The sequence below is a fragment of the Lagenorhynchus albirostris genome, chromosome 4 (genome assembly GCF_949774975.1).
Source record: "Lagenorhynchus albirostris chromosome 4, mLagAlb1.1, whole genome shotgun sequence".
Classification (NCBI taxonomy): domain Eukaryota; kingdom Metazoa; phylum Chordata; class Mammalia; order Artiodactyla; family Delphinidae; genus Lagenorhynchus; species Lagenorhynchus albirostris.
This window is the reverse complement of record NC_083098.1, coordinates 20,885,629-20,909,282: the sequence shown is the minus strand read 5'-3', so window position 1 is coordinate 20,909,282 and position 23,654 is coordinate 20,885,629. Positions and strand designations below refer to the sequence as shown.

Below are 23,654 nucleotides of genomic sequence, written 5' to 3'. Positions count from 1 at the left end.
GGGAGCAGAGAGTTTGGTCTGTTCTGTTCTCATTACCCCTGTGCTGGAAATGGGCCTGCACATAGTAGATGCTCAACAAATAGTCTTCGTTAATGAAAAACAAGGGAGGAGGCCATACAGAGAGAGAGGTTGGGGTCAGGAGAACAGAGGGGCAGGATGTGCCGAGGGGCAGGGATGCCTGCAGATATAGGAGAGGAAGCAGTGGATGGCGTGAGTTTGAGTGGGGTGGAGGTGGGCACGAGCAGGGGATTGAGGGAGGGGCCTTGGCTCTGACGTAGGGGTGCTTCAGGAGAATGGAAGAGACAGTCCAGAGGAGCCCTGAGGGAGTCAGAGGAGACTGCATGGGGGTGCAAGGGGCTGAAGCTGAGCCTTGGGGCCCAGCAAGGCTCAACACCACCAACTCCCGGGTCCCCAGCCTGACTTACAGGTTGACGAAAGGGGTGGATCCTTGCGTTCGGCCAGGGCAAGGCCCTTTTCACTGTGATCCAGGCATCCTGGAAGACAGGGTGGGTATTTCAGCGGGACTGCCAGATGGGGAGGCTGGGGGTGAGGGGGTCCCCCCAAGATCAGAGAGGCGAGGGTCAGCATGATGATGATAATGTCTAACATTCCAGAGCACCGATGAGGCCAGGCCCCTGCTAAGCGTGAACTAGGCACACCAGCCTGTGATCACGTCCATTTAACTGACAAGGTTGTGCTTGCCTGGGGCCCCTTCACTGTGAGGACTTGAACCCAAACTGTCCGGTTTCCAGTATCTGAGGCTGCAGCCACTTGCTACATGGGCTAGAGAGGTGAGTGGGGAACAGACAGAGAGCGGGATGCTGAGTTCTGTTGTTAGGTGCGGGACACTTGAGCAGATCAGGCTGGTGGGTGATAGAGAACTGGATGTCAGCCTCTTTCACCTCCTGAGGGTCCTTGCGTTTACCTGGCCTTTGAACTGGATCTGCACACCTGTGCTATGAGGTGGACCTTGTGAGAAAGCTGAGGTGGGGACAGGTGCGGGACCTGTCCCGGCTCACTCAGCAACCAGGTGGTGGCGCTGGCAGAACCCCAGGCCCTTCCTGGGTCCTGCCCTTTCACTTATGCCCTCCAGGGTGCTGGGGTGGGGGGTGGGGGGGTGAGGGGGGAGAAACTTCCACCTCCTTATAGGTTCATTCTGGGCATTTCTATGGAATAAAAGCTCATATCTAGCTTCAGAAACTCCCTCTCACCTCCCAGCAAGAAACCTCAGGTGGCTTCCACCTTCCCCAGTGTCTCCCACAAACCCATCCTCCTACCCCAGCCCCTTCTGGACTCTCCTGTCCCCACTGCAGTTTGGGGAGATGCCTGGAGTCCCCAGAAAGCCAGTTGAGGAGAGGAAAGCATCACAGAATTGCAGGAGTGAGAGAGACCAGCGGCACCTCCCTCCTGTGGCTTGAACCACCCCCCAACCTCAGGCCAAGGGCCCTTTCAGCTTTGGTACCCCTTGGAGGCAGTCTGAACCTTTCCTACTCTCCCTTTCCAAACTGGTTTTGCTGAGCACCTAGGAAAGCCTGCTGGTGTGTGTGTGTGTGGGGGGGAGGGTGCTGGGGGGGCGGTGTTGATCCATACCCAACACCTCTGACACACCCACTGGGGGCTGGGCTCCCTGCAGGCAAGGGGTCAGCTTGGAGGAGGTGGCAGCTCGCCAAAAGAGGGAACAAATAGCTTTTGAGCGCCTGCTCTATGTGAAGCACTGTGTAGGATGCGAGGGGGTGGCGGGTACACTTATGACTAAGGGAAGGGAGGCGGTAGGTTCCTGCCTGGCAGAGGGAGGAGGGACTCGCACTTCCCAGCCTGTTTTTGGAGCGTACCCAGCACTGTTTCTCCACTTTATCTCACCAGTAAGTAGAGAGGTGAGCATGAGAAGAGATCTCGGTGCTCTGCCTGGAGGAGGCCTACTACCTCCAGCCATCTCATCCAGAGTTTTGCCTTGTTTGTAGGGTGCTGATTCCCCCCGCCGCCCCCCCCCCAGTCCGTCCCCTAGCTTCTTCCCACGGGTCCAGTTTTGTGCTTAGGAGGTTCCTGGAAGTGCGTCTGCCTACCCTCTTTTACCAATGAACGGGAGCTCTTGTCCCTACTCCCCACCCCCGGTCTTCCGCCGCTGTGAAGTCTCCCATTCTCCAGATTCGCCTTCAGCCGCGCCCCGCTCCCTTCCCTGTTCTTCTGGTCGCCGCGGCCCTCGGCCTTGTGAGGCTACCCACCTGTCCTCCCCTTTTCTAATCTCCCCACCCATGGGCCATACACAACTGGAGTACCTGGGCACGCAAGGTGACCCTCAAAGGCTCAGCTGACCGTGTGCCCCCCAAGCTGGCCATCTCCTTCCTCCCTCCCCCGCTGGCAGACCCAGGGACCAAAGGTGCCCACCCGCGAGGCCGGGAGCGCGGAGACGCAGCCTTTGCCGGGGCGCCGCCGTACCTGCAGGGTGCCGGGCTGCCCGCGCGCGCGGCGGGCTGCGCGGGCCGTGGGGGCGGAGGAGCGGGCGGCGCGAGGGAGGGGCCTGCGAGAGTGGCGGCGGCGGCGGCGGCGGCCCCAGCCCTAGCAGCCTGGCTCGGCCTCGGCTCGGTCGGCGCAGCGCCGCGCGCGTCCCCTCCCGCCGCCGCCGCCGCCGTAGCCAGGCGCACCGGCACCAGGCCTCCGCCGCCGGGCGCACCGACGCAGCGCGCACCGCCGGCCGGGATGCGCTCCCGGGCCCCGGTCCGCCCCCACCCGCGGCCGCCGCCCGCCCGCCGCGCTCAAGCCTGACCGCGGCGCCCGTCCCGGCCGCCCTCGCCCGTCCCCGGCTGCCCCCGGTCGCGATGTCCGCCCCCCGGGGCCCCGGTGGCCCGCGCCCCTGCTAGGCTGCGGCGGCATGGCCCGCGCGCCCGGCGCGACCTCTGCGGATTGCAACGGTGTGCGGCGGCGGGGCATGCCCAGGGCACCGGGCACGGCCTTCAATGGGCGAGGACACGGACACGCGGAAAATTAACCACAGCTTCCTGCGGGACCACAGCTATGTGACTGAAGGTAACGTACGTGTTGTCTGAGGCCCCCTCCGGCCGGCCGCGGCGTGGGGATGCCGTCGCACCGAATGCCCTCCGAAGGTTTGGACCGCGCGCTGTGTGTCGTGTCCCCCCACCCCACCCTACCCTACCCCGCCCCGGGTCCGGGAGGGAGGGAGCCCGAGGGCGCCGGCCTCCGCTGCCCAGCAGCCCGAGAGCGCAGCGCCTTCCTCCGCGCCGCCCTCCGGCAGGCAGCTTTCCGCCCCCAGGCCTGGTGGCATCCTGAATCGGCCCTGGCCCTCATTTTTAAAAAGGCCACCTCTGCGGCTAATCTGGTGAAGAAATACCGGGGAAATTTAGTGGCTTAGAATACTGGGTTTGCCCTGTCCAGAGCCCGCAGAATTTTCTAGGCTGCCCACTCCCTGGAGACGAAGTGGGACCCGGGGGTGGGGGTGGGGGTAATCCATTGCCAGATTCCCCTAGAGGCTCGCGGTCTTCGGCCCCTCCCTGTACCTCGAGAAGCAGGGCCCCTTAGTGGGTGGGAGAAGGTGTCTGGTTTGGGGTTCATCTTTTATTCCTGGCGAGTTGAACTAAGACAGGAACAGCTGGCCCTAAACTGTCAGAATTTCCCCCCAAAGTGGGACATGCCACCCCAAACAGGCCCTGCATTTGAAATCCCCTAAATTGGCCCTACAGCCCAAGCCCAACCGCCACTCCGAGGCTGGTGGGATCTAGAGGGTCAGGGGCCCTCTCTTATAAGCCTGTAACTTCCAAGGGTCCCTCTGCTCCACCTTGCCCAGGGAGCGGTGGGGACAGCTCCTGGGCCGCAGCCGGGGGCCCGCGGAGTGGAGCCTCCATTGAGGATGGGGAGAGCTAGCCGCGGGGTGTCAGCGTGCAGCGGTGGGGACACTTGTGCTGGAGACCTTCCCGGGTGAAGGGGCCGTCTTCATCTTCCCTGGGGGCTGCTGGACTGGCTGCAGAAGTGTTTGTGGGTTTTTAGCAAGAGGTCCCCTGATGGGTGCCTCGGTGGGAGGGGCCCTGGGCATTGCGTGCCGCGGGACTGGTGCGCGTGGGAGCCTGTGTCAGGAACCCGTGTGGGCTCGGAGCGGTGACTCGACTCCAGGGTGCTGTCCGCCGCGCTGATGCCTGGCGCCGCCGGAAATGAGGCCGAGGAGCCCGTAGCCCGAGCCCTGCGGAGGCCTGGGGAGCACTGGGCCAGCGCGGGGTGGGCTCCTGGGCGTCCTGACCCAGGGGAGCAGAGGCTGGGTGTGTAACCCGGGCGGACATATGCTGAAGAGTGGCGCTCCCCGCTCCCCGGAGGAGAAGTGCTGAGTCACGCTTTGCTGATGGGTGTGTGTAGGGAGAGGGGGCAGGGCTGCTCAGGCCGGGTGAGGGCTCTGCCCCAAGCTAGGGGTTTCGGGGTGGGGGGTGTCCCCAGGCAGCTGAAAGCGGTCTTTTGTCGCCTGCCTTGGAGAGGCTGAGGAAGGATCAGCGTGTTTCCTGGTGTTCTTTCTGCTGGCAGCCTGCTTAGAGGCAGAGGTAAAAAGGCTGCTGGGTTGCTGGCAGGTGCCCCAGTGGTCTGGCTGGAGCCAGGAGAGAGAGGGGATCTTGGCAGGTCATTGTGGTCTGGTTTTCTGGAGGAAGCCTCCGTTTTCCCATCTCTACATTGAGGATGATGGGACAGGGCACTGGGCGCCGTGATTTAAAGTATTTAAAAAGCACTGCCTGACTCATAGCGGACATTTGCAAACCCTAATTCCTTCTTTATTCTGTCTCCCGCTGTTTCTCGCACTAATTCACCAGCTCTTAGAAGGGAGGAACAAGGGAGAAGTGCATAGTTATCAGAGTAAGAAGTGATGATTTTAATTCTTCATTCATAGAACGCATATTTACCGAGTACCTACTATGTTCTGGTCAGTTTTAGCCCTGGGGACTGGACACAGGTACTGCCCGTGGGCAGCCTGTATTCTAGAAGGGAACGCCGTTATGTGGATGGATCTCTTTTCCCCATCTGTGAAATGGGAGTGAATAATACCATTCTGCCTAGAGGTATTAAGGTTTCTGTGAGGGTCAGATAAGATGGTGGATGAAAGAGCCACCTCGGAACTACAAATTGTGAACTGGCAGCCCAGGTATGTGGAGGACCCATTATGTGCTGATGAAGAAACTGAGGCGTGGCCTTTGTCCATGTCCCAGATTGAATGCCAGAGTGTGGAAGGCACAGAGCTCAGGTCCTAGGGAACCTAGGACCAAGATCTGAAGTTCCCGCCCTTGAGAAAGCAATAACAATAATTATTAGAATTATATGAGATTTCTGGCCTCCCTGCATGAAAACAGACTTTCACACTGTTGCATCTTGCCTGCATTTTGTGCTCAGAGCACAGAGTAAGTTACAGATTTGGATGTCAGACAGACTCGTATTCGAATTCTTCTTCTGACTCTTCAGGTGCTGTGCAACCTCGGACAAGTTACTAAATGTTTCTGGGCTTCACTTTCTCCCTTTAAAGGGAGGAGTAATAGTGACTCATCTTACAGGGCTGTTGGAATGATCAGTGGTTTTGCTAATTTAGGAAGCACCTGGCACAGTGTTTGGCCTGTTGGAAGCACTTAATAAATGGCACTGTTATCATTTAAAAGTATTGTTCCTGGAAGAGCTTCACAAGCAAATAATGGATGCTGGGAGTTTGTAAAAGAACCAGGCGTACAAATTCCTGTTCCACCTGGTCACTTGGTCACAGATACTCACAATACCCCAGTGGCTCTGATCTACTCCCTGTTCCTTAAGCAGGAAGTTTTTTATTTCTCTTGGGGTATTTGCACTTGGTTACGTCCACTACCTGGAACACCCACTTCCTGCTCTTCCTTCTCATCCTTTAGGTCTCAAGTTAAATGTCATCTTCACCAGTGCCAGTCTTGCTTGAGTTCCTCAATTTCTTCTTGTAAAATCTCAAATACCTTGGGGAGAGTTTAGGTTTTGTTAGTCATTCACACCTTAGTGTGAATTAGAGCAGCTTTTCCCCCTCTAACTCTTAGCTCAGCTCAGCTGATTGAGGGCTGTTGTGATCATAAGGCATGAGTGAATGTCACTGTGGGGCACAGAGAACTTGGCAAGGATGGGTGAGTGTTGGGGAGAACAGTACAGTTGACAGTGGACAGTAGAAGGACCTGAGCCCTAGAGGAAGGGGCCCCAGGGATAGGAGAATGCCAAGGAGTCTCTGTTTAGGCTTTTCTCAAGAGCCAGATATGGCTCTAGGAAGGACTCTTCCTGGCTGTGTTCTCTTGCTGCAGCCCCAGGACTCAGCTTTAGGGTGGTTAAATAGACATTTTTAGGCTAGATTGAATCTACAAAATACATTCATCCTCCTTCATGCAGTAGCATTTACCAAGCACATCCTTTTCTGAGTCTGGCCCTGGGCAGGCAGTGATGGACCAGTGTACTCCCATCCCCCTTGCAGTGACTGGTCCCAGAATGGACGTGGGAGTCCTTTCTGGAGGTTGAGTGGAGAGTAGAGTGAGCTGCAGGAAGCTGGTCCCTCTCTTGTGATGGAACACAGAAGCCTCCATTGCTGCTGGCGGCCGCCTTGAGACCATGGAGGGAGCCAGTCTGAAGCCAACAACACTGTTGCTGGCAGAGCAGACAGTGAGTGAGAACTGGGGACGTTGGTGACATCTGTGACTCCTGGATTAACCAGGCCTGATGTCCACCCCACCTCTGGGCTTCCAGTTCCGTGAGCTGTTACATTTACTCGTTGTTTCAAACTTTCAACCAAGTCTCTGTTACTTGCAGCCAGCAGTACCCCGACTCGTACAGCCTTTACTGACTGTCTGGAAAACAGAAAGGCTGCCCTGTCACTCATGAACGAGATGCGAGATACAGAAAACCAGGAGGGATGCTGATTTGTTTGCTTTTTGTTTTAGAAATCCTCTTTGATTTCTTTCACGCGCTCAAGTCCAAGCTGCAGAGTTCTGATTTCCCCTCCTCGCGTTTCCAGCCAGAGGAGGTATCCCAAGATCTGGTGTCAGGAGATCTGCATTCCTGGTGGGGTCTGGAGACCTGCCTTCCCGGTGGGGTCCGCTCTGGGTCTGTAATCTCGGGCAGGTTTCTCTGAGCCTTAGTTTCTTCTCCAGGTTGCTCCTTAGATCACTTGAAACAAGGGACGTGCAGTTATTTGATGCTGTAGCGTCTTCTCTATGGACTCTCCACCGTGCTTCATGAATGGAATATGTTCAGTGAACTCATGGCATTAAACGGCTGGGTGTGTGTGATTGTGCCCAGCCCAGGGCCTGGGGCACAGTCAGTACTTAATAAATATTGTCCATAAATAACTATGTCTGTTCTTTAGGGGTTAGAGTTAGACTAGCCCTTAGAACTGTCATCAGACTGGCTAACCTAATTCCATCTCCACCCCCAGAGAAATTGTGCTGAGAGGGGAGTTATGTCTGGCAGGGACCTGAGCCAGCCCAGTAGGAGAGCGGAGAGCCAGCCTTTGATTTTTGAAATCTTTGTTCCTTTTGCTTCCACTTAGGAGCACCCCTTCCATAAGTTTGCCTGGGTTTTCACGAGCTCAAGTTGTCTCCACTTCAGGGAAGGAAGCTGCTGTGGGACACTGGTGGCTGTCCCCCATTAAGTCACATCACCTCTCTGAGCCTCAGTTTCCCTGCATTGCTTCCTGCCCTGGGTTGTCACAAGGTTCTGAGGAGTAAAGACCATGTGGACTCCAAAGGCCCACCTTTGGGAAGGGGTTATTTTTATCAGTTTCCCCAAACTGTCAAGAAAGCCAGACCTCACTTAAAGGTTGGTGCAGTCACCAAGTAGGGGTTTTCTCATTTTCTTGCTGCAAGATGGAGATCAAGTGCTAATAAAATGTTTCCGCATCATCTCCTGGTTTTTACTTGCTACAGTTTTGGGGTTTTATCCTTAAAGTCAGCAGAGCTAAGGGATGTTTCTCTAAGGTGTTTAGGTCTTGACACCTGAAGCGTGGCTGTATGAAATACTGGGGCTTAAAGGGGAGGATTACAGAGTAACAATGCAGATGAAGAGGAAAGACCAGCCTCTAGATACATGTTGTTAGCCATTTGCCACAGCTCCTGCCCATCTCTTTTAAATGCCCACGTCTGTTTTTAATAAAAGCTTTAATCTCTCCATATAAACCATTTGGAAGGGTACTTTTAAGTGTGAGGTTATAAGAATTTTCCAGTGCTTTGCTGCAGAGCTGGTGTCCTGAGTGTGCAACCCGTGTAGGTCCCATATTCGGAAGGACCAAGAACCCTGCGCTCCGTTTAATTCTCTGCTGTCCCCATCTTGAAATTTTTAATAATTGTATCTTTGGACCCGTGTTTTGTAAGTGACATCTGATGGGACAGTGGAGCACACCTGTGAACACAAGTGACACGTGCAACAAGCGATTCCGCTGTTCCTTGTGTGGCTTCCGTAACATGCTTACCTTGTGTCACTTTAAGTGTCATGGAGCTCCCCAGCGTCCTGGGGCCACCAGAATTCTGCGCATAGGCACCGATCAGCATGTCTGTGGTTGCATAAACAGGGGCACTGACAGCTCGAGAGGCCACGCTTTCCTTTTGAATCAGAACTTGTTTTGAATGCAGAAGGGAGGCAATGACATTCTAAGAAGCATAAGGACCAAGGAACCCTATCATATCCTTTGTTACTCGCGTGACATCCTTGGGCTAGCTAATCAACACTTCTGAAAACGATGGCACCAAAAGAAAGGGAAAGATGGACAACCATAGTTCCTGTTCCCTTCAACCGTCATTCATCGAGGGTGGAGGTGTGTGCCTAGAACGTGCAAGCGTCAAAAGGTGAAATAAAACGTGCAGTGTTCCCACTGCTCTGGTAAGAACAAGCTACGTATGCCTGTAGGAGCTACCAGATACGAATTGTGTAATTCAGGGATTCTGCATTCGAGTTCAGTGCTCTTCTGTTTGCATTTAAAGCTGGAATTACACAACAGAATGAGCGATACAATTCATGCTAATAATTTAAAATTTTTTTTCAATTGTCATTAAATAGCAAATAACTAAGACAAGTCATGGGAAAAAAACGAGGAAGCTTTATATTTTTGTACCTTTAATGATACTTTTCCCTGCTTTTTATCCTCTGCATTTTCACTTTGCACCGGGCTCCACAAATGCTATAGTTGGCCCTATTTTGCTGTAGGGAGGAGGCTGGAATTCCTGGGATGGTGGAATCCTTGGCCCCGCCTCTCACCCCCTTGGCTTTTGTGATTGGTGGAACTGGTGAGAACCTGTCACTCATTGGACAATTTTTCTCTGTTGGGCGGGGCTGTAGTATTGAAAGTCTCTGCTTCACCCCTACCCATGGGGCCCCAAGAAGAAGCCTATGTTTCCCTCATTTCAGAGTCCAGCCTTTAGACCTATCTCTCCCCACAGGCCCAAGAGGAGGGGCAGTGGAGTAGGGTTCCGTAGCTCATTCCCTGCCGCGAGTTTACCATCAAGGAAGAAGAATTTTTTGATTTCCTTCTTGTCCATCTTCCCTGTGTGTTCTCAAGTCCTAGCAGGGAAGGGGTGTGTAACTGGTTACCTCGGCCCCGCCCCCAAATTCCACCATTTTATTGGCTGCACACTCTTCCTGTGATAGATGTCATAGTTCAACTCTTCACCCCCGATTGATGGATAACTAGGTTGTTAATTTTCTTTTATAACTAACACTGAGGGAAGGAAAGCTATGTGTGTAGGAAGACACCCTATTCCCATCCCTCCCCCCAAATCTGGAATAATTTTCTTCAGAGAGAGTCCCACACATGCGATTTTACGTAAAAATCATGAACGTGTTTAACGTTCTTGACACACGTTGACAAATTTTACCTCATACTGATCAGCGTTAGGTGTTCTAATTGGTTTGACCTTTGCCAATATCACAGATGAAAAATATTTGTTTAAATTCATGTCTGAATACCAATGAGGTTGAACATTTTTCCCCCTTTGTTCAACAGACATTTACTGATCCCCCTTAAATGCCAGGGGGAGGTTAGATGCCAGACGTACAACATTGAAGGACAAGGTCATTCATTCATTCGTTCATTCAACAAACATTTCTGGAGCACCCACTACGTGCTAGGCAGAAAAGAAGCCCATGTCTCTGGGCAGGGAGAGTGAAGTGGGGGCGAGAGGAAGGAGGGAAGAGAGCTGAGGCCAGAGCCCCAAGGTTCACCAACATCTAAGGGACAGAGAACGAGAATTCTTGGTGGCCACCCAGGTGGGAGATAAAACAGGAAGGCTCTGGAGTCACAGATCGAAGAGAATCCTGGAAGGGAAGGGAGAGAGAGGGGGCTGGCAGGAAGAAAGCTGGGTCACCCAGCCTTAAATAGCGTTGGGAAGCATCTCTCAGGTGCCCACACCCAGCCAGCACCTGGTTCCCTTGCATTCTATTTGGTGATGCCATCTCCCCATGAGCCTTTATAGTCTGCACCCCTAGTTCTCCCCATTGGCACGCAGAATAGGTTGCTCTCTGTGACCTGCTCTCCAGGATGTCTCCTCACCCACCTGACACCCCCGCCCCAGTCTTCCTGCCCTGGGACAAATGCTCCAGGCCCCAGAAGGCACCATTTCTAGAGCTCCACGCTCCTGGTTTCATTTCATGGACACAGGCCAGGCTGTGTCTTTGAAACGTGGGCCCATCTCTCCCAGGATCTTGGATGCCAGTGAGAGAGTGGGCTGCCTCAGGATGGAGTCTGGAGTTGCTGAAGCAATCTGCCAGCCCCACAGCACCCTGGGGTGTCCTGTTAATTAACCTTGGTCTCCTCACCAGTCAGCCCTTGTGCAAAATTACTCACCTGGTCTTCAGCATTAAATAATTATGAAACGAACATAATAGCCATTATTATGATTGACCATTTACTGATGCCAGATGTGTTACTGAGTGCCTCATATTATTGGATCCTCACAAACCCCGGTGTGTGTGTGCACGTGTGTGTGTTTTACCCCATTTTACAACGGAGAAAACTGAGGCTTGGACACTTGCCCAGGGTCACATGGTTTGTAAGGGGCAGAGCTGGGGTTTGAATGCCGGCCATCTGCCTGCAAACCCATCCTCCTAACCTCCACATTGCCTGGTTGTTGGACCAACAGGGAAGGGACAGGTGGCCCATTCAGTTCTGGCTCTGCACCCAGCTTCAGAGGGTCTCGCAATTTGAACCCAGGACTGCCTGGCATGGTGCTAACGCTGGACATGTAGCAGCACGGCATCTCTCCTAGCCACACGTGGTGAAGGTAATCCATGTGGGTCAGTGGAAGAAGGGATCCCCTCCACTGCATCAGTGGGGGGGTGATCACAGTTCCATAGAGGACAGGTGCTTTGGCACTAAAGGGAGTGGCATTCACAGGGTCGGGAGTGATGGCGTGCTGAGACACAGATTTCTAGTGCCTTCCAGGCAGAAAGAACAGCATGTGCAGAGTTACACGTGCTTGTCCCTTGACAGCATCTAGGCTCCTCTACCTGAGCCCAGGTTGTAGTCGCCAGCCTGCCTGGGGACCAGGGCCCACCTGGGGCCTCTGCGCTGCCCAGGATGGCATTGCCTCCTTGCACAGTGGGATCCATTGTCCTCCAGAACCCTGGGCTGAATGGCACATTGAGGCAGAACAAAGGCTGCTCAGAGGTTCCGGCTGCCCCAAGCAGGGATGGGATCTCCAACTGCAGACCAGGGCCTCCTCTGAACCAGCCTGGCCTCCTGCATCCTCCCGCCCCCACGCCCTGCAGAGGTTGCAGCCCTGACCCCCGGGGCTGCCAGCCCTGCGCTCCGCTCCTGGGCACGGCTGTGAGCCTTTGGCAGTTTCTCCAGCCTCTGAACCAGTCGACTCATCCCTAAAGGAGAGGGAGAACTACTAGCCACGTGGGCTTTTTGTATTAAGGGCGATAATGTGCGCATTGCACTTACACCTCAATAAAAGGGAGCTACTTGTGTTGTCATTATCAGCTTTTGAATTTCCTTTTATAATTTCAATAACGTTTTAATGAAAACTTTCAAATATGTACGAAAGTAGAGAAAGTCGTATGTTGAATTGTTCCTCATCCATCCCCTCGCTTTGCAGCTGCTCTCAAGATTTTGCTGTACTTTCTTCATTTACTTTCCCATCCTTTTGGCTTAAGAATATTTAAGTAAATTCAAGACTCCTGTCATTTCACCCCTACGTCAGCAGGCATCTCTGAAAGTACCACTATCTCACCAAACAAAATGAGTACGAATTTCTTTCAATCTAAATTCTGGTCCATCTTAGCAAGTCAACTATACTTCAGTAAAAAATAAACAAACAGGTTGATTGATTCTGGTTCACCTTAGCAATGTCTCCAGTTATCTCAAAAATGTCTTTTTATAGTTGGTTGGTTTGACCCAGGATCTAAAGTCCTGCATCTGCTTGTTCTGTCTCTTAAATCTTTTCTGATTGAGATCAGTCCTCCATCCAGACTTGATAAAGACATTCGTTACTGTTTCGGAAGGATTACAGTTTCATCCCCACAGTCTGTAATCCCTTTCTGAATCCCAGTTGCCTGACGGGACCGGATGCTGACAGGTGTTTGCCTGGATCCTGGGAATCCCCTGGGCGCGCCCCTCTCTTTTAAGGACCCCTCCTCACCACTGATCAGCCGAGAGATCCTGGGCAGGTTGTTCAGCAGCGTGCACCATCTCCACCAAGAGCTACCCAAACTGCAGACTCAGGAGCAAAAGGTTTCTGTTTGAAGACATTGAGTTATAAGGTTATTTGTTACACAGCGATAGGTAACTGGCATAGTCATAGATCCCCGAAATTGAATTCCCAGTACTGCCCGGCTCCTTCTGAGGCCCCTTGTCCAGCTGCTGTGCTCTCTCCTAGATTCTGTGGCTCCCTCAGGACCTTCCAGTAACTTCCTTCTTGCTTATGTTAGCCTGAGTCAATTTCTGTTCCTTATAACTTAAAGAACCTTAAGTCCCAGTCCCAGCCAGGAGGGGTGACTCAGCTCAGATCATAAGACAGGACTGGAACCTGGCCTTTCTGAAACATTGGACCCGGAGTCCTGCCTCATGAAACATCAGCGGATATATATCTTGGACATGCCTGTTTCCTCTGTACACAGCTCAGCACCTGGTACCCACCTGGTGCCCAATAAGTGCTGGATAAATGTGTGTTTGAATGACTGAGTGAACAAATGGCATGTCTTCAAATCTGACCCCAGAATAGTCCAATTATTTTTCCAAATGCCACACATCCACCCGGCGATCTTCACTTTGCACAGTTCCAATGTGTACGGATTTTCAGTCACCACAGTTTTGTTCAGTAATGCCAGTCCCCCAATCACGTAGCCCAGATTTCAGCTACCACAAAACGGTAACTGTGAGTAACTGCATAAAGTAGAAACTTCGCCACTGGCTCTCCAGCCCACAAATCACTAAGTAAATAACAGATGAGTATTGTGATCTGAGACCAAGTCCCTTCTTTCAGTGTCTGTCTCTGGTTGGTCCCTGCGTATCTGTTGGTTCACACATAGACAGCAAAGCATGTGGTGATGTTGCCTCCTTGTTTCCTGGTGATAAACCCACATGACATTTTACAAAAATGGATAGTCAAAAGAGGAAATTTGGCCCACAAAGATGATGCTCGGCAAAAAAGAAATGGAAGAAGAAAAGTAATAATGCTGGCAGAGAAATTTGGATTGGATGTAAATGGAGTTATAGAGGAAACTGCTGATCCTGGGGATGTTGAAGCTGTGACCATTCGAGACTCTTATATGCAGCCAGGGGAACTAAGTAACTAAGTCAAAGTGAACTTATTGACATAAATGAGAGAAGTGCTTGTGACAGAAAAAATGAAGATGTCCCAGGGGAGGTGACGCTGGCAGCACACTTCATGTGAAAGGAACTCTTGAAGCCATTCCACAGTGTTGAACGTGCAGAGGATAGAATCTTGGAAGCAGATCTGAATTTAGAAAGGCAGTTCTTCAAGGCATAGAAAAGATGTTTGCCCAGCATCGCAAGTTATCCAACAAGCAGAGGAAGCCAGCAGTGTTGAAACTAGTCTGGATACATTTTTTACAAAGAGATAAAACACTTGAATTCTCAATGTTTCTAAGGTTTTACATGACTGTGTACTAAATAAAATATTAGTTTTACTCTTTTTTTATTACCCTCTACATTTATAACCATCAGTAAGAGAGTTTTTCATGTCTTTAAAAAGTTTTTTTTTAAGATCGTGGAACTTTTGTAATTTCCACATTGATTATTAAGATCACTTTGAGTGTTTCAGCTTGCACGGTCATTTTTAGGGTTCCATACAGTTGTGCAAAGTGAGGTCTCCCTGAACTCATGCCAAATGGGCAGTGTCTATCCTGCGTGGCCCTTCCACATGTCAAGGGCATGGTGATGTTAAACCATGGCTGGAGGATTGGAGTTAGTATCCTCCTTATTGAAAACAGCAGCTCAAGACAATTAGATAACTCAAATTCCTCACTGCAAAAATGGTTGGGCAGCCAGTAGACCACTGGGAGAGAGGCACTTCCGTCCACTGTGTTCACTGTGCAGATCGCTAGCCAGCCTGTCTGCTTCGGGAACAAGCCATCATGGAATGAACTGGCTGAAGGAGTCACGGGCTGAGCGATAGTGGTTCCTACACCAGCTTTCAATGTGAAAGGTGATTAAAAAAAAACAAAAAAACCTGAATATTTTCCCCAAGGAGCGGTAAGGCTCTTTATTGAAGCTGTGAAAATATTATCCATCATCGTAAGGTGTCCCATATTGTCATGCTCTGGGAGCTAAGGTGCATGTAGTTAAGATGCTCCTTGCAAGATTTTAATTTTCTTTATTTTATCTCATTGCAGAAACGTTTGAAAATGCAGAAAGTAGAATAAAGAGGGGGAAAAATAACATCCTTGACTCCATTGCCCCAGAAACATTGTTCCAATTTTGTTATATTTCTTTCTTACTGCCCCCCTGTAGATTGTAATATAAATACAGTTGTTTCTTTTAAAATATTTAACGTGCTGAAACATTCCCCTCTATTATTACAGACTCTGAGTAAACAGTTTTTAATGGCTGCATAATAGTCCATCATGTAGATTTAATTACTTATTCAGTAGCTATGTAGGCTTCATCCGCCAGCCTGGGGTTTGTTGCCTACAGTGGGTATGTGGGTGGGGAAGGAGGATACAGGAAAGAGCAGGAATAAGACAGCGCCTCCCTTGAGAACCTCTGGAACCAAGGAGACATGAACAGGTGATCATAATACAGTGTGATGGGAGCTGGGATGCAGTGGGGTCCTGTCACAGCCTGGGAGCAGATGGGCGGAGAGGCTGAGTCCAGAGCAGAGGAGCGGCTTGTCCAGCAGGGTAGTAGCGCGCAGGGGAGAAGGCATCCCAGGCAGTAGGGGTGTTATGGACAGAAGCTCGCAGGTGAGAAACAGTGTGGCTCTAGGGTTGCCGGAGCATTAACTTGTGGGTCTTGGAGCTCCTCGGCAGTCGTGGCGGATGAACAGACAAAGGGGCCTTGGTAATCTGTCCAGGCAGAGAAGAAAGAGGGAACCGAGAGTGACCAGAGGTCTCTGGGGAGATTAGAGTGAAGTGGGGGAGTGAGGGTCAGAGGGGGACGAGAGCACTTCCAGGAGAGGCGAGAAAGCCCCAGTGAGGCGCCCAGAGCCGGCAGTGGAAGGGGATGGAGGTGAAGGCGGTGGGAAGGAGAGGTTGTCGAGGCAGGGCTGGGGCAGCACGCATGGTGGAGAAAGGAGGGTTGAGCCTCCTCTCCTCGTCTCTGGTCGATACCAGCGTGTTCCCAAGGCTGGTAGGTGTGGATGACAGTGTGTAGAGGGTGGAGAGACCTCCGACTCTCGGACACTCATATCCCAACTTTGGGTGTTTTTGTTTGTTTGTTTGTTTGTTTTGCGGTACGCGGGCCTCTCACTGTTGTGGCCTCTCTGGTTGCGGAGCACAGGCTCCGGACGCGCAGGCTCAGCGGCCATGGCTCACGGGCCCAGCCGCTCTGCGGCACGTGGGATCTTCCCGGACCGGGGCACGAACCTGTGTCCCCTGCATCGGCAGGTGGACTCTCAACCACGGCGCCACCAGGGAAGCCCCCAACTTTGGGTGTTTTAAATTAAGATATGTTGAGCATCCTTGAGAATGTACATTTTTTCTGTATTTCAGGTTATTCCTATCTCTGGCTATATGGGAATGCAATTTCTTCATGAAAACATAGGAGTGTTTTTAAAGGGCTTAAATAAGGATTTGAATATCATGTCTACTAAACTAAAAATAAAATGTATCAAAATTTTTCATGTGGTGATCTTTAAAAGAGTCAGTCCACATGTATAATGCAGCTCTGGAGTAATCTGTAGATTATAGCAAACCCCTCAGTCTCTGTCGCTCTTGCTTTAAAAAAAAAAAAAAAAAAAGGATCAGTTTCAGCTCCAGTACATCGTGACTTATGGCTGTGATCATTGTCTCTTGATGTGTGTCTGATGGGTGATGGGGCTTTGACTGCACAGGAGAGGAATTGTGCTGTGACCCTTTTCTAGCGTGTACAGCTATCTCGTCTTCATGGTAGAATAGTAATGGTGACGGCCATGACGAGGGAAGCTGCCATTTCTTGACTGCAACGATATCATGAGACACATGTTTATGATCTCATCGGAACTTTATACCCACTATGGGAGGTGGTGGGAATGACCCCCTTTATGTCCCAGGAAACGGAGCCCCAGAGAGGTCAGGTCACACACCTAAAGTCACACGGTGGTGTCATGGTTACTACCACTACGCAACAAATCGTTCTAAATCTTAGTGGCTTAAGACAACAGCGGTTTTATGATGTGCCCTGGATTCTGTAAGTCAGGAATTTGGGCAGATCTGTTCTACATGGGAACTGCTGCATCTTCCTTCTGGGCTGCTGGGCAGGCTGCTCTGGGGGCGCGAGGGTCCAAGACGGTTTCGCTCACGTGTTCTGTGTGTGGTGGGGCTGGTTCCCTGGGGACCATAGACGTGGCGTCTCCAGCATGGCGGTTTCAGGGCACTGGTTCGCCGGATCAGGTGTCCCAGGATCCAGGTGCGAGACCTGACTTGCCGACCTCCTCGGAGTCTCCCATCACCAGTTGTGTGACTTTAATTCTGTCAAGTCACAGGCTGGCCCGGGGTGGAGGGGAGTTAGATTCTGCCTTTGGATTCGGGACAGGCCAGGTCACACTGTGGAGAACAGATGGGATGGGAGACAGTGCTGGGACCCGCTTTGAGAAGCAGTCTGCTGCAGACAGCCAGCTGAGCCAAAATCCGTTCTGGGATGTGTCTGACCTTGAAGGTGCTGCACCTCCCTTGTCTTCCTGACCAGTAACAGGATGCAGAGGCCTTGTCCTCCAGACCGTTTCTCTGTTCAAAAATATGAAAAGCATCCCATGCTTTTGCCTATTTAAATACAGAATTTGGGACAATGTAGATCAACCTTGAGGTCATTATGCTAAGTGAAGTCATACCGTGTGATCTCACTTATATATGGAATCTGAAAAAAGCCAAACTCAGAGAAACAGGGGCTAGAATGGTGGTTGCCAGGGGCTGGGAGTGGAGGAAATGGGGAGATGTTGGTCAAAGGGTCCAGTTATAAGATGGATAAGCTCTGGGGATCTAATGTATAATCTATATATTATATAATATATAATCTATAGTATAATCTATAGCATGGTGACTATAGTTAATAATACTATATTATATATTTGAAAGTTGCTAAGAAAGTAGATCTTAAATATTCTTAACACAAAAAGAAATGGTAATAATGTGCTGGGATGGTGATTCAGCTAACAACATGGTGGTAATCATTTTGTAACATATAAGTATATTAAATCAACACATTGTATACCTTAAACTTATTCAGTGTTATTTGTAAATTACATCTCGATAAAGTTGGAAAAAATAAATACAGAAAACAAGAGGTGAATAAAAGCTCTTTTTAGGAGGTAGAATAGATTCCCACAGACCCGCCTCCCTGTGTGCATCAGGCAGAAGTTATTGATAGAAATGGGGGTCAGGTCGGGGTGCACCCTGTCAGTCACTGCGCCACCCCGGCCCTTCCCCGCTGCAGGTGTGCTGTGCTATGCGATGCCCACATCTGGGACGATGGCCTTGGGTGGAGCTGTGCTTTCCTTCTTGGCAGCCCCCTGTCATGGGGGGAAGACTGCAGAAGGGAACAGGTGAGCTAGCTGGGTTTCCTGCTCAGCTTGACTCTAAGGACACACCGACCTCCTGGATCATCTTATTTGCCCAGCCTCGAGGAAGCAGTTTTATTGGAAACCGTTACAGCCTGGTGACCTGTCCCAGACACGGCCCACGTGGCATCCACCCAATGGGTAGTGGGGACCATTGTCTGAGTGCATGTGATGGAAGGGAAGGAAGCCACCCTGCCATTTAGAGAGAGTGCATACGTGCCTGCCCCAGGCTGGGTGAGCGGTGTCCAAGCATTGTCCCTGGGGCAGGCACTGTCATTGTCCCAGATGGGGAGCTGGGAGCTCAGGCAGGAGAAGGGACAGGCCGAGTCTAGGGCTCTCTTCCAGTCTTGTTCTGAGTGAGAGGTGGCTTAGCATCATCTTAAAATCATCCCTGTGTGTCCCAGGCAATGATCTTTCCCCTCCAGGCCCTTCTCCTCTGGGGGTGGGAAGGGGACATTGGGCCACATTAGAGGCTCTCACCAAGCTCTCAGCCTCAGCGTAAGTGTGTGGGGGGATTCCTTTCCTCTGGGTGTCAGCAAAGCTGATGGAAAGAGCCTCTGTCCTCCAGGCTGCAAGTCACAGGACAGGCGGGCACCTTGGTTTGGCTGCCGTGTATGGACTCAGCCTGCCCGCTCAGACCCTGGCCCAACAAACAGAGACCCCAGCCGTCAAGATTCACATCTTTAATTTAAAAAAAAAAAAAGCTCTATTAAGGTATAATTCACATACCATGCAATTCACCCATTTAAAGTGTGGGCTTTTTTATATATTACTCAATTTTTAAAAAATTGTAGTAAAACATAAAATTTGCCATTTTAACCATTTTTAAGTGTACAATTCAAGGGCACTAATTACATCCATGATATCATGCAACCATCACCACTGTCTATCTCCAAAATGCTTTTATTACTCAAACAAAAATTCGGCCCCTATTAAACAGTAACCCCCCTGCCTCCACCCCGGTAACCTCTGAGCTGTTCTCTGTCTCCATGAATTTGCCTCTTCTAGGGCCGCATATAAGTGCAATCATACATTATTTGTCCTTTGTATCTGGCTTGTTTCATTGAGCAGAATGTCTTCTAGATTCATCCATGTTGTGCAATTGAGAAGGAGAGTAGATCTTTGAAAGCCCGAGCTTCTCTGGGGAGAAAACTCAATCATGAAGATGGCTTGGGTTTCCCTGGTGGCGCAGTGGTTGAGAGTCCGCCTGCCGATGCAGGGGACACGGGTTCGTGCCCCGGTCCGGGAAGGTCCCACATGCCGTGGAGCGGCTGGTCCCGTGAGCCATGGCCGCTGAGCCTGCGCGTCCGGAGCCTGTGCTCCGCAACGGGAGAGGCCACAACAGTGAGAGGCCCGTGTACCGCAAAAAAAAAAAAAAAAAAAAAAAAAAAAAAAAAAAAAGAAGATGGCTTGTTCTGCGGGAGGGAGAGGCGGGGAGGAGGGACCCCACCGCGCACCAGCCGCAGCCCCGTCACACACGGCGTCCTCCTGAGTGGACAGCTTCCCAAAGGCCCTCCTCTGCCCCAGCCAGGGGACACGGTGGGGACAGATCCACCACCCACCCCTGCCAACCATTGCATCTTCTTGTTGTGCCTCATCTCACTGAACTGTGAAGAGCCCTAGAGGAGGGGGTGGTTCTGTCCATTTTACAGATGAGGGAACTGAGGGTCCCAGAAGTTAAGACCTCCCTCAGCCAGGAGGAGGCAGAGCTGGGGTACACTGGGGCTGGTTCCCGATACCGCAGGTACTCCGATGCCTTCGAACTCCACTCCTTCCCTTTGGGGGCCCCTCCCCCCCGTGCTTTGTCCCTGGTGCGTGTACATCTGTAGAGCGGACGGGCACCAAGGGACTCAGGTACCCACTGCCCATGCACAGTTGACCTGCCTTGGCCCCCCTCCTGCCTCCATATCTTCAGCTCTAAATCGGGGCCAGAGGACTCTGAGGTCTCCTCAAGGGTGGTCTGAGTTAACACGTTATGTGCACCTGATACTCAGAAAGGTCCCATCAGATGTTGGTCTTTCTGCTGAGCAGTGGAACCAGAGAAGGAGGGAGCCACACCCAACACATCCATGCCTATCAGCCTCCCAGGAAAGGGTGCTCCAGGGTGGCTCCAAAGGCCTTAACCCTTGACTCTGACCCACCAGAACCCCAGTCCTACCTTTTTTTTTTTTTTTTTTTTTTTTTTTTTTTTGCGGTATGCGGGCCTCTCACTGTTGTGGCCTCTCCCACTGCGGAGCACAGGCTCCGGACGTGCAGGCTCAGCGGCCATGGCTCACGGACCCAGCTGCTCCGCGGCATGTGGGATCTTCCTGGACCGGGGCACGAACCCATGTCCCCTGCATCGGCAGGCAGACTCTCAACCACTGCGCCACCAGGGAAGCCCCCAGTCCTACCTTTTAACCAAGCGAGGGTGACCTGCAGCGTGGCCGTGAGGAGCTGGAGCCGGGCATGGGGGGGCAACCCATACAGGTGGTGGGTGGCAAGCCTGCCAGGGTGGCAGCCTGGCCACCTGAACCTCTCAGTCTCCTGCAGCCCTGTGGTGTTCTGAGAGGATCCTGATCTGTGCTGGGCCAGAGGGTGAATTGGACCTCCAGGAGAGCTTTGGGCCAGGACATCCGCAGGACAGCAGGACCCCAAGGACCCACATGGCTTTATGCCAAGGACTCAGTTGATAACTTTGCTTCCAAATGCTTTGGAGCATTTGTTGGAGCTGGGAGCCCCTGTGGTCCACCCTGTGAACCCCAGGCATGCCTTGTTCTGGCATCTTCCCTACGAGTGACCCAATTTTCATTACTCCAAACTGGGACACTTTTCTGGCTACATGTGCTTGTCCATATGGGGACAGTGGGACGGCAGGTGATAAATTGGGGCAACGGCTGAAAACTGTGGGGTTGGACTTGTATCCTTGTGTGCAGCATGGTGACAGGTGACGACGCTGGGCCTAGAGACCCCTACACAGGCCCAGGCTGTGCTGCTGATTGGCTGTGTGACCCCGGGGGAGCCGCACAGCCTCCCCGGGCCTCAGTTTCCTCATTTGTGGAATGAAGACTCTACATTGAGGGCGTAGATGCCAGTGTGTTCTCTGAAGCAGGCGCATGTGTCGAAGGAGGTGGCATATGGGTATGAGGCACAATTTCGAGCAGGGTCCCATGCAGACCCAGGGAAATGATCCAGGAGGACTTAGATGGGACGAAGGGGAAACGGGATGTGCCCCAGGAGCTGGGAAGTGCGGAAGAGCCGGCTGCACCCTAAGGGTTAAACTTCCATGTTCATACGTTGGGGATCTGACTGGCGGATGGATGTGATCGGGGGACATGCAAGTCATTCTGAAGGGACAAATGGCCCACGGGCCAGCAGGAGGTGGCTAGATCCATTTCTGTATCTAAGGAAGGCACAAGTGTGGTTTTGCAACAAGCAGAGAGGGATCTGGTCCCCCTGTCTCCCATCTAGGCTGCTGGGGACCCCACTCCCCAGCCCTCATTCTGGGGGGAGGGCGCTTCCGGACCCCCTCTACCCTCCCTTGGCTACTGCTGGGCAGTGGGGATGGGGAGTTGACTCTGATTTGTGGGTTTAGGACGAGTTGTGACATGAAGTACAGGCCTGGGTTGGGTCAGTGCTGCCTGCGCTGGGTGAGGCCCTTTCTGGGTTCTGGGAGAGCAGGTCCCACTGGCGTTTGCATGTACACCCCGTATGCCTGATTCTACGTTACCTGACTCTTCTCTGCCCCTCGAGGCATTTCACACTTGGACAGGAGCAGGGGTGCCATTTACTGGGTCCCCAAAGCAATCCAGCCAAGTCCCTCAGAGGACTGGGGATGGGGCGCAAAGGAGAGAACATCCTTTGTCCTCCTTCAGCCTGGCCACCCCGAACCTGGCTGCATGGGACAGCTGGCGCTGCGGGAGGTGGCCGAGAATTAATTATACTTCGGCTTTGTAAACAGGCAGCTATAAAAGCCTATCAGCAGTGGAGCACCTTCTCCATAAAACAGGCTCAGCTGGATTTATAACCTGAGGCCTCTTCTCCAGGGCTGCGCACAGAGAAGGAACAAAAGCCACAGCCCCCCCACCGGCCAGCTGGCCTGCCCCCTCCCACTCTCCCTGCCCCTCCCCCGACTACTCAGAGATCCGATACTGTCCATTGCAGAGAGCACAGAAATCCAGGAAATGGAAGAGGAGGCACATTTGCTGTTAATGTTTTAGATGGAATTCATCACAATAAAAAGTTGGATTTAGTTGGAGAGCATGGGATGTTTAGGAGAGGAGATATCCGGAATAGGAAAACTTAATCATGCTGAGAAGGCTGGCCGTATAGGAAGGGAGGGAGACTGACAGGTTTGAGAGAACTTACAGAAGATGTTCAGGAATCTTTGTTTGTGGATTCACCCAGACAGCCCACAATTTATTAAGCACATACTACGTGTCAGGCGCTTTGCTGGGAGTGGGGAATATGGCCGTGGTCATGACTGACAAGGTCCATGCCCTGAGGAGTCCCTAGAACAGACCAGATGGACAAGGGGTCAGTGAGGGACAGTGGCAGGGAGGAACCTAGGGGCTGGGCCGCCCAGAGTGGGGCCCGGGTGGTGGGAAGTCAGGGAAGGCTTCCTGGAAGAAGTGAATTCATTCAGTGCATATTTATCAGTGCCTGCTTTGCACCACCATTGAGATTGGTGTTGGAGATACAGGAGATACAGGACCCCGAGCAAGTTCTAGGATCTAAAGGAGGAGCACGAGTTGGGGGAGAGGGGAAGAGGGTTCCAGAAGGTGAGGAGGGATCAGTCAGTGTGAAGGGGGAGGCAGCGACAAGCCTCGTTCAAGCCCCCCCAGGATGTGGAATTGTTACCTCTAATTGACAGACAAGGAAATGGAGGTGAGGGCTTCACAGCTCCTAAGTGAGTGGGCTGGGATTTGAAGCCAGGTCTTCGGAAGCCAAATCAGCCCTCACTTAGGTCTGCGCGGACCTCCTTACACTGAGGGCTCGGGGATGGGTACCATGTCCAGGATGGCACATGGGTTCGTTGGCCGGCTCTGCCATCAGCCTTCCTTCATCACTGGCTGGGCTGCTGAAGGGCCGGAATTCCCTGAGCTGACCCACTGTGCAGATCATCTGGCGTTTCCTTCCAGCGCTTGGCAAGTGTTGAGAGTGCAGCTGAGCCATTGCTTGATCTTTCTTGGACCCAGATGAAGAACTGGGGAGCCACTCACCTGTCCTTTGTTTAGCTTAAAACTGGGGATGTTGATGCAGGCGAGGGGAAGCCAGTGTTTGTGGAATAGGTGCTAGACACTGGCCAGAGGTACCCCGATGCTTATCTCAACAGGCCTCTGCAGTTGGTGCTGGTACCACCCACCCCCATCCCCTAGATAAGAAAACCGAGGCTCAGAGAGGTCAGGCTCCTTGCCCAGGGTTGCACAGCCAGCAGGGTGGTGGAATTGGGACTCACCCTCAGCCTTGCCTGACTCCAAAGCGAATGCTATT

At 52.2% G+C, this 23,654-nt stretch overlaps 1 protein-coding gene across 2 annotated transcripts in view; it reads left to right on the top strand.

Moving 5' to 3' along the window:
- Positions 1-2,842: 2,842 nt before the first annotated feature.
- PPP2R2C (protein phosphatase 2 regulatory subunit Bgamma) overlaps positions 2,843-23,654 on the top strand; it is a 136,731-nt gene continuing 115,919 nt past the window's right edge. The window contains exon 1 of one of the 2 annotated variants that reach the window (XM_060147660.1): positions 2,843-3,024. In XM_060147660.1, the coding sequence (XP_060003643.1) occupies positions 2,955-3,024 (70 nt within the window). In that variant the 5' untranslated portion in view covers positions 2,843-2,954. Of the gene's footprint in view, positions 3,102-23,654 lie in introns of both variants that reach the window. The other variant, XM_060147661.1, reaches the window with a different exon arrangement.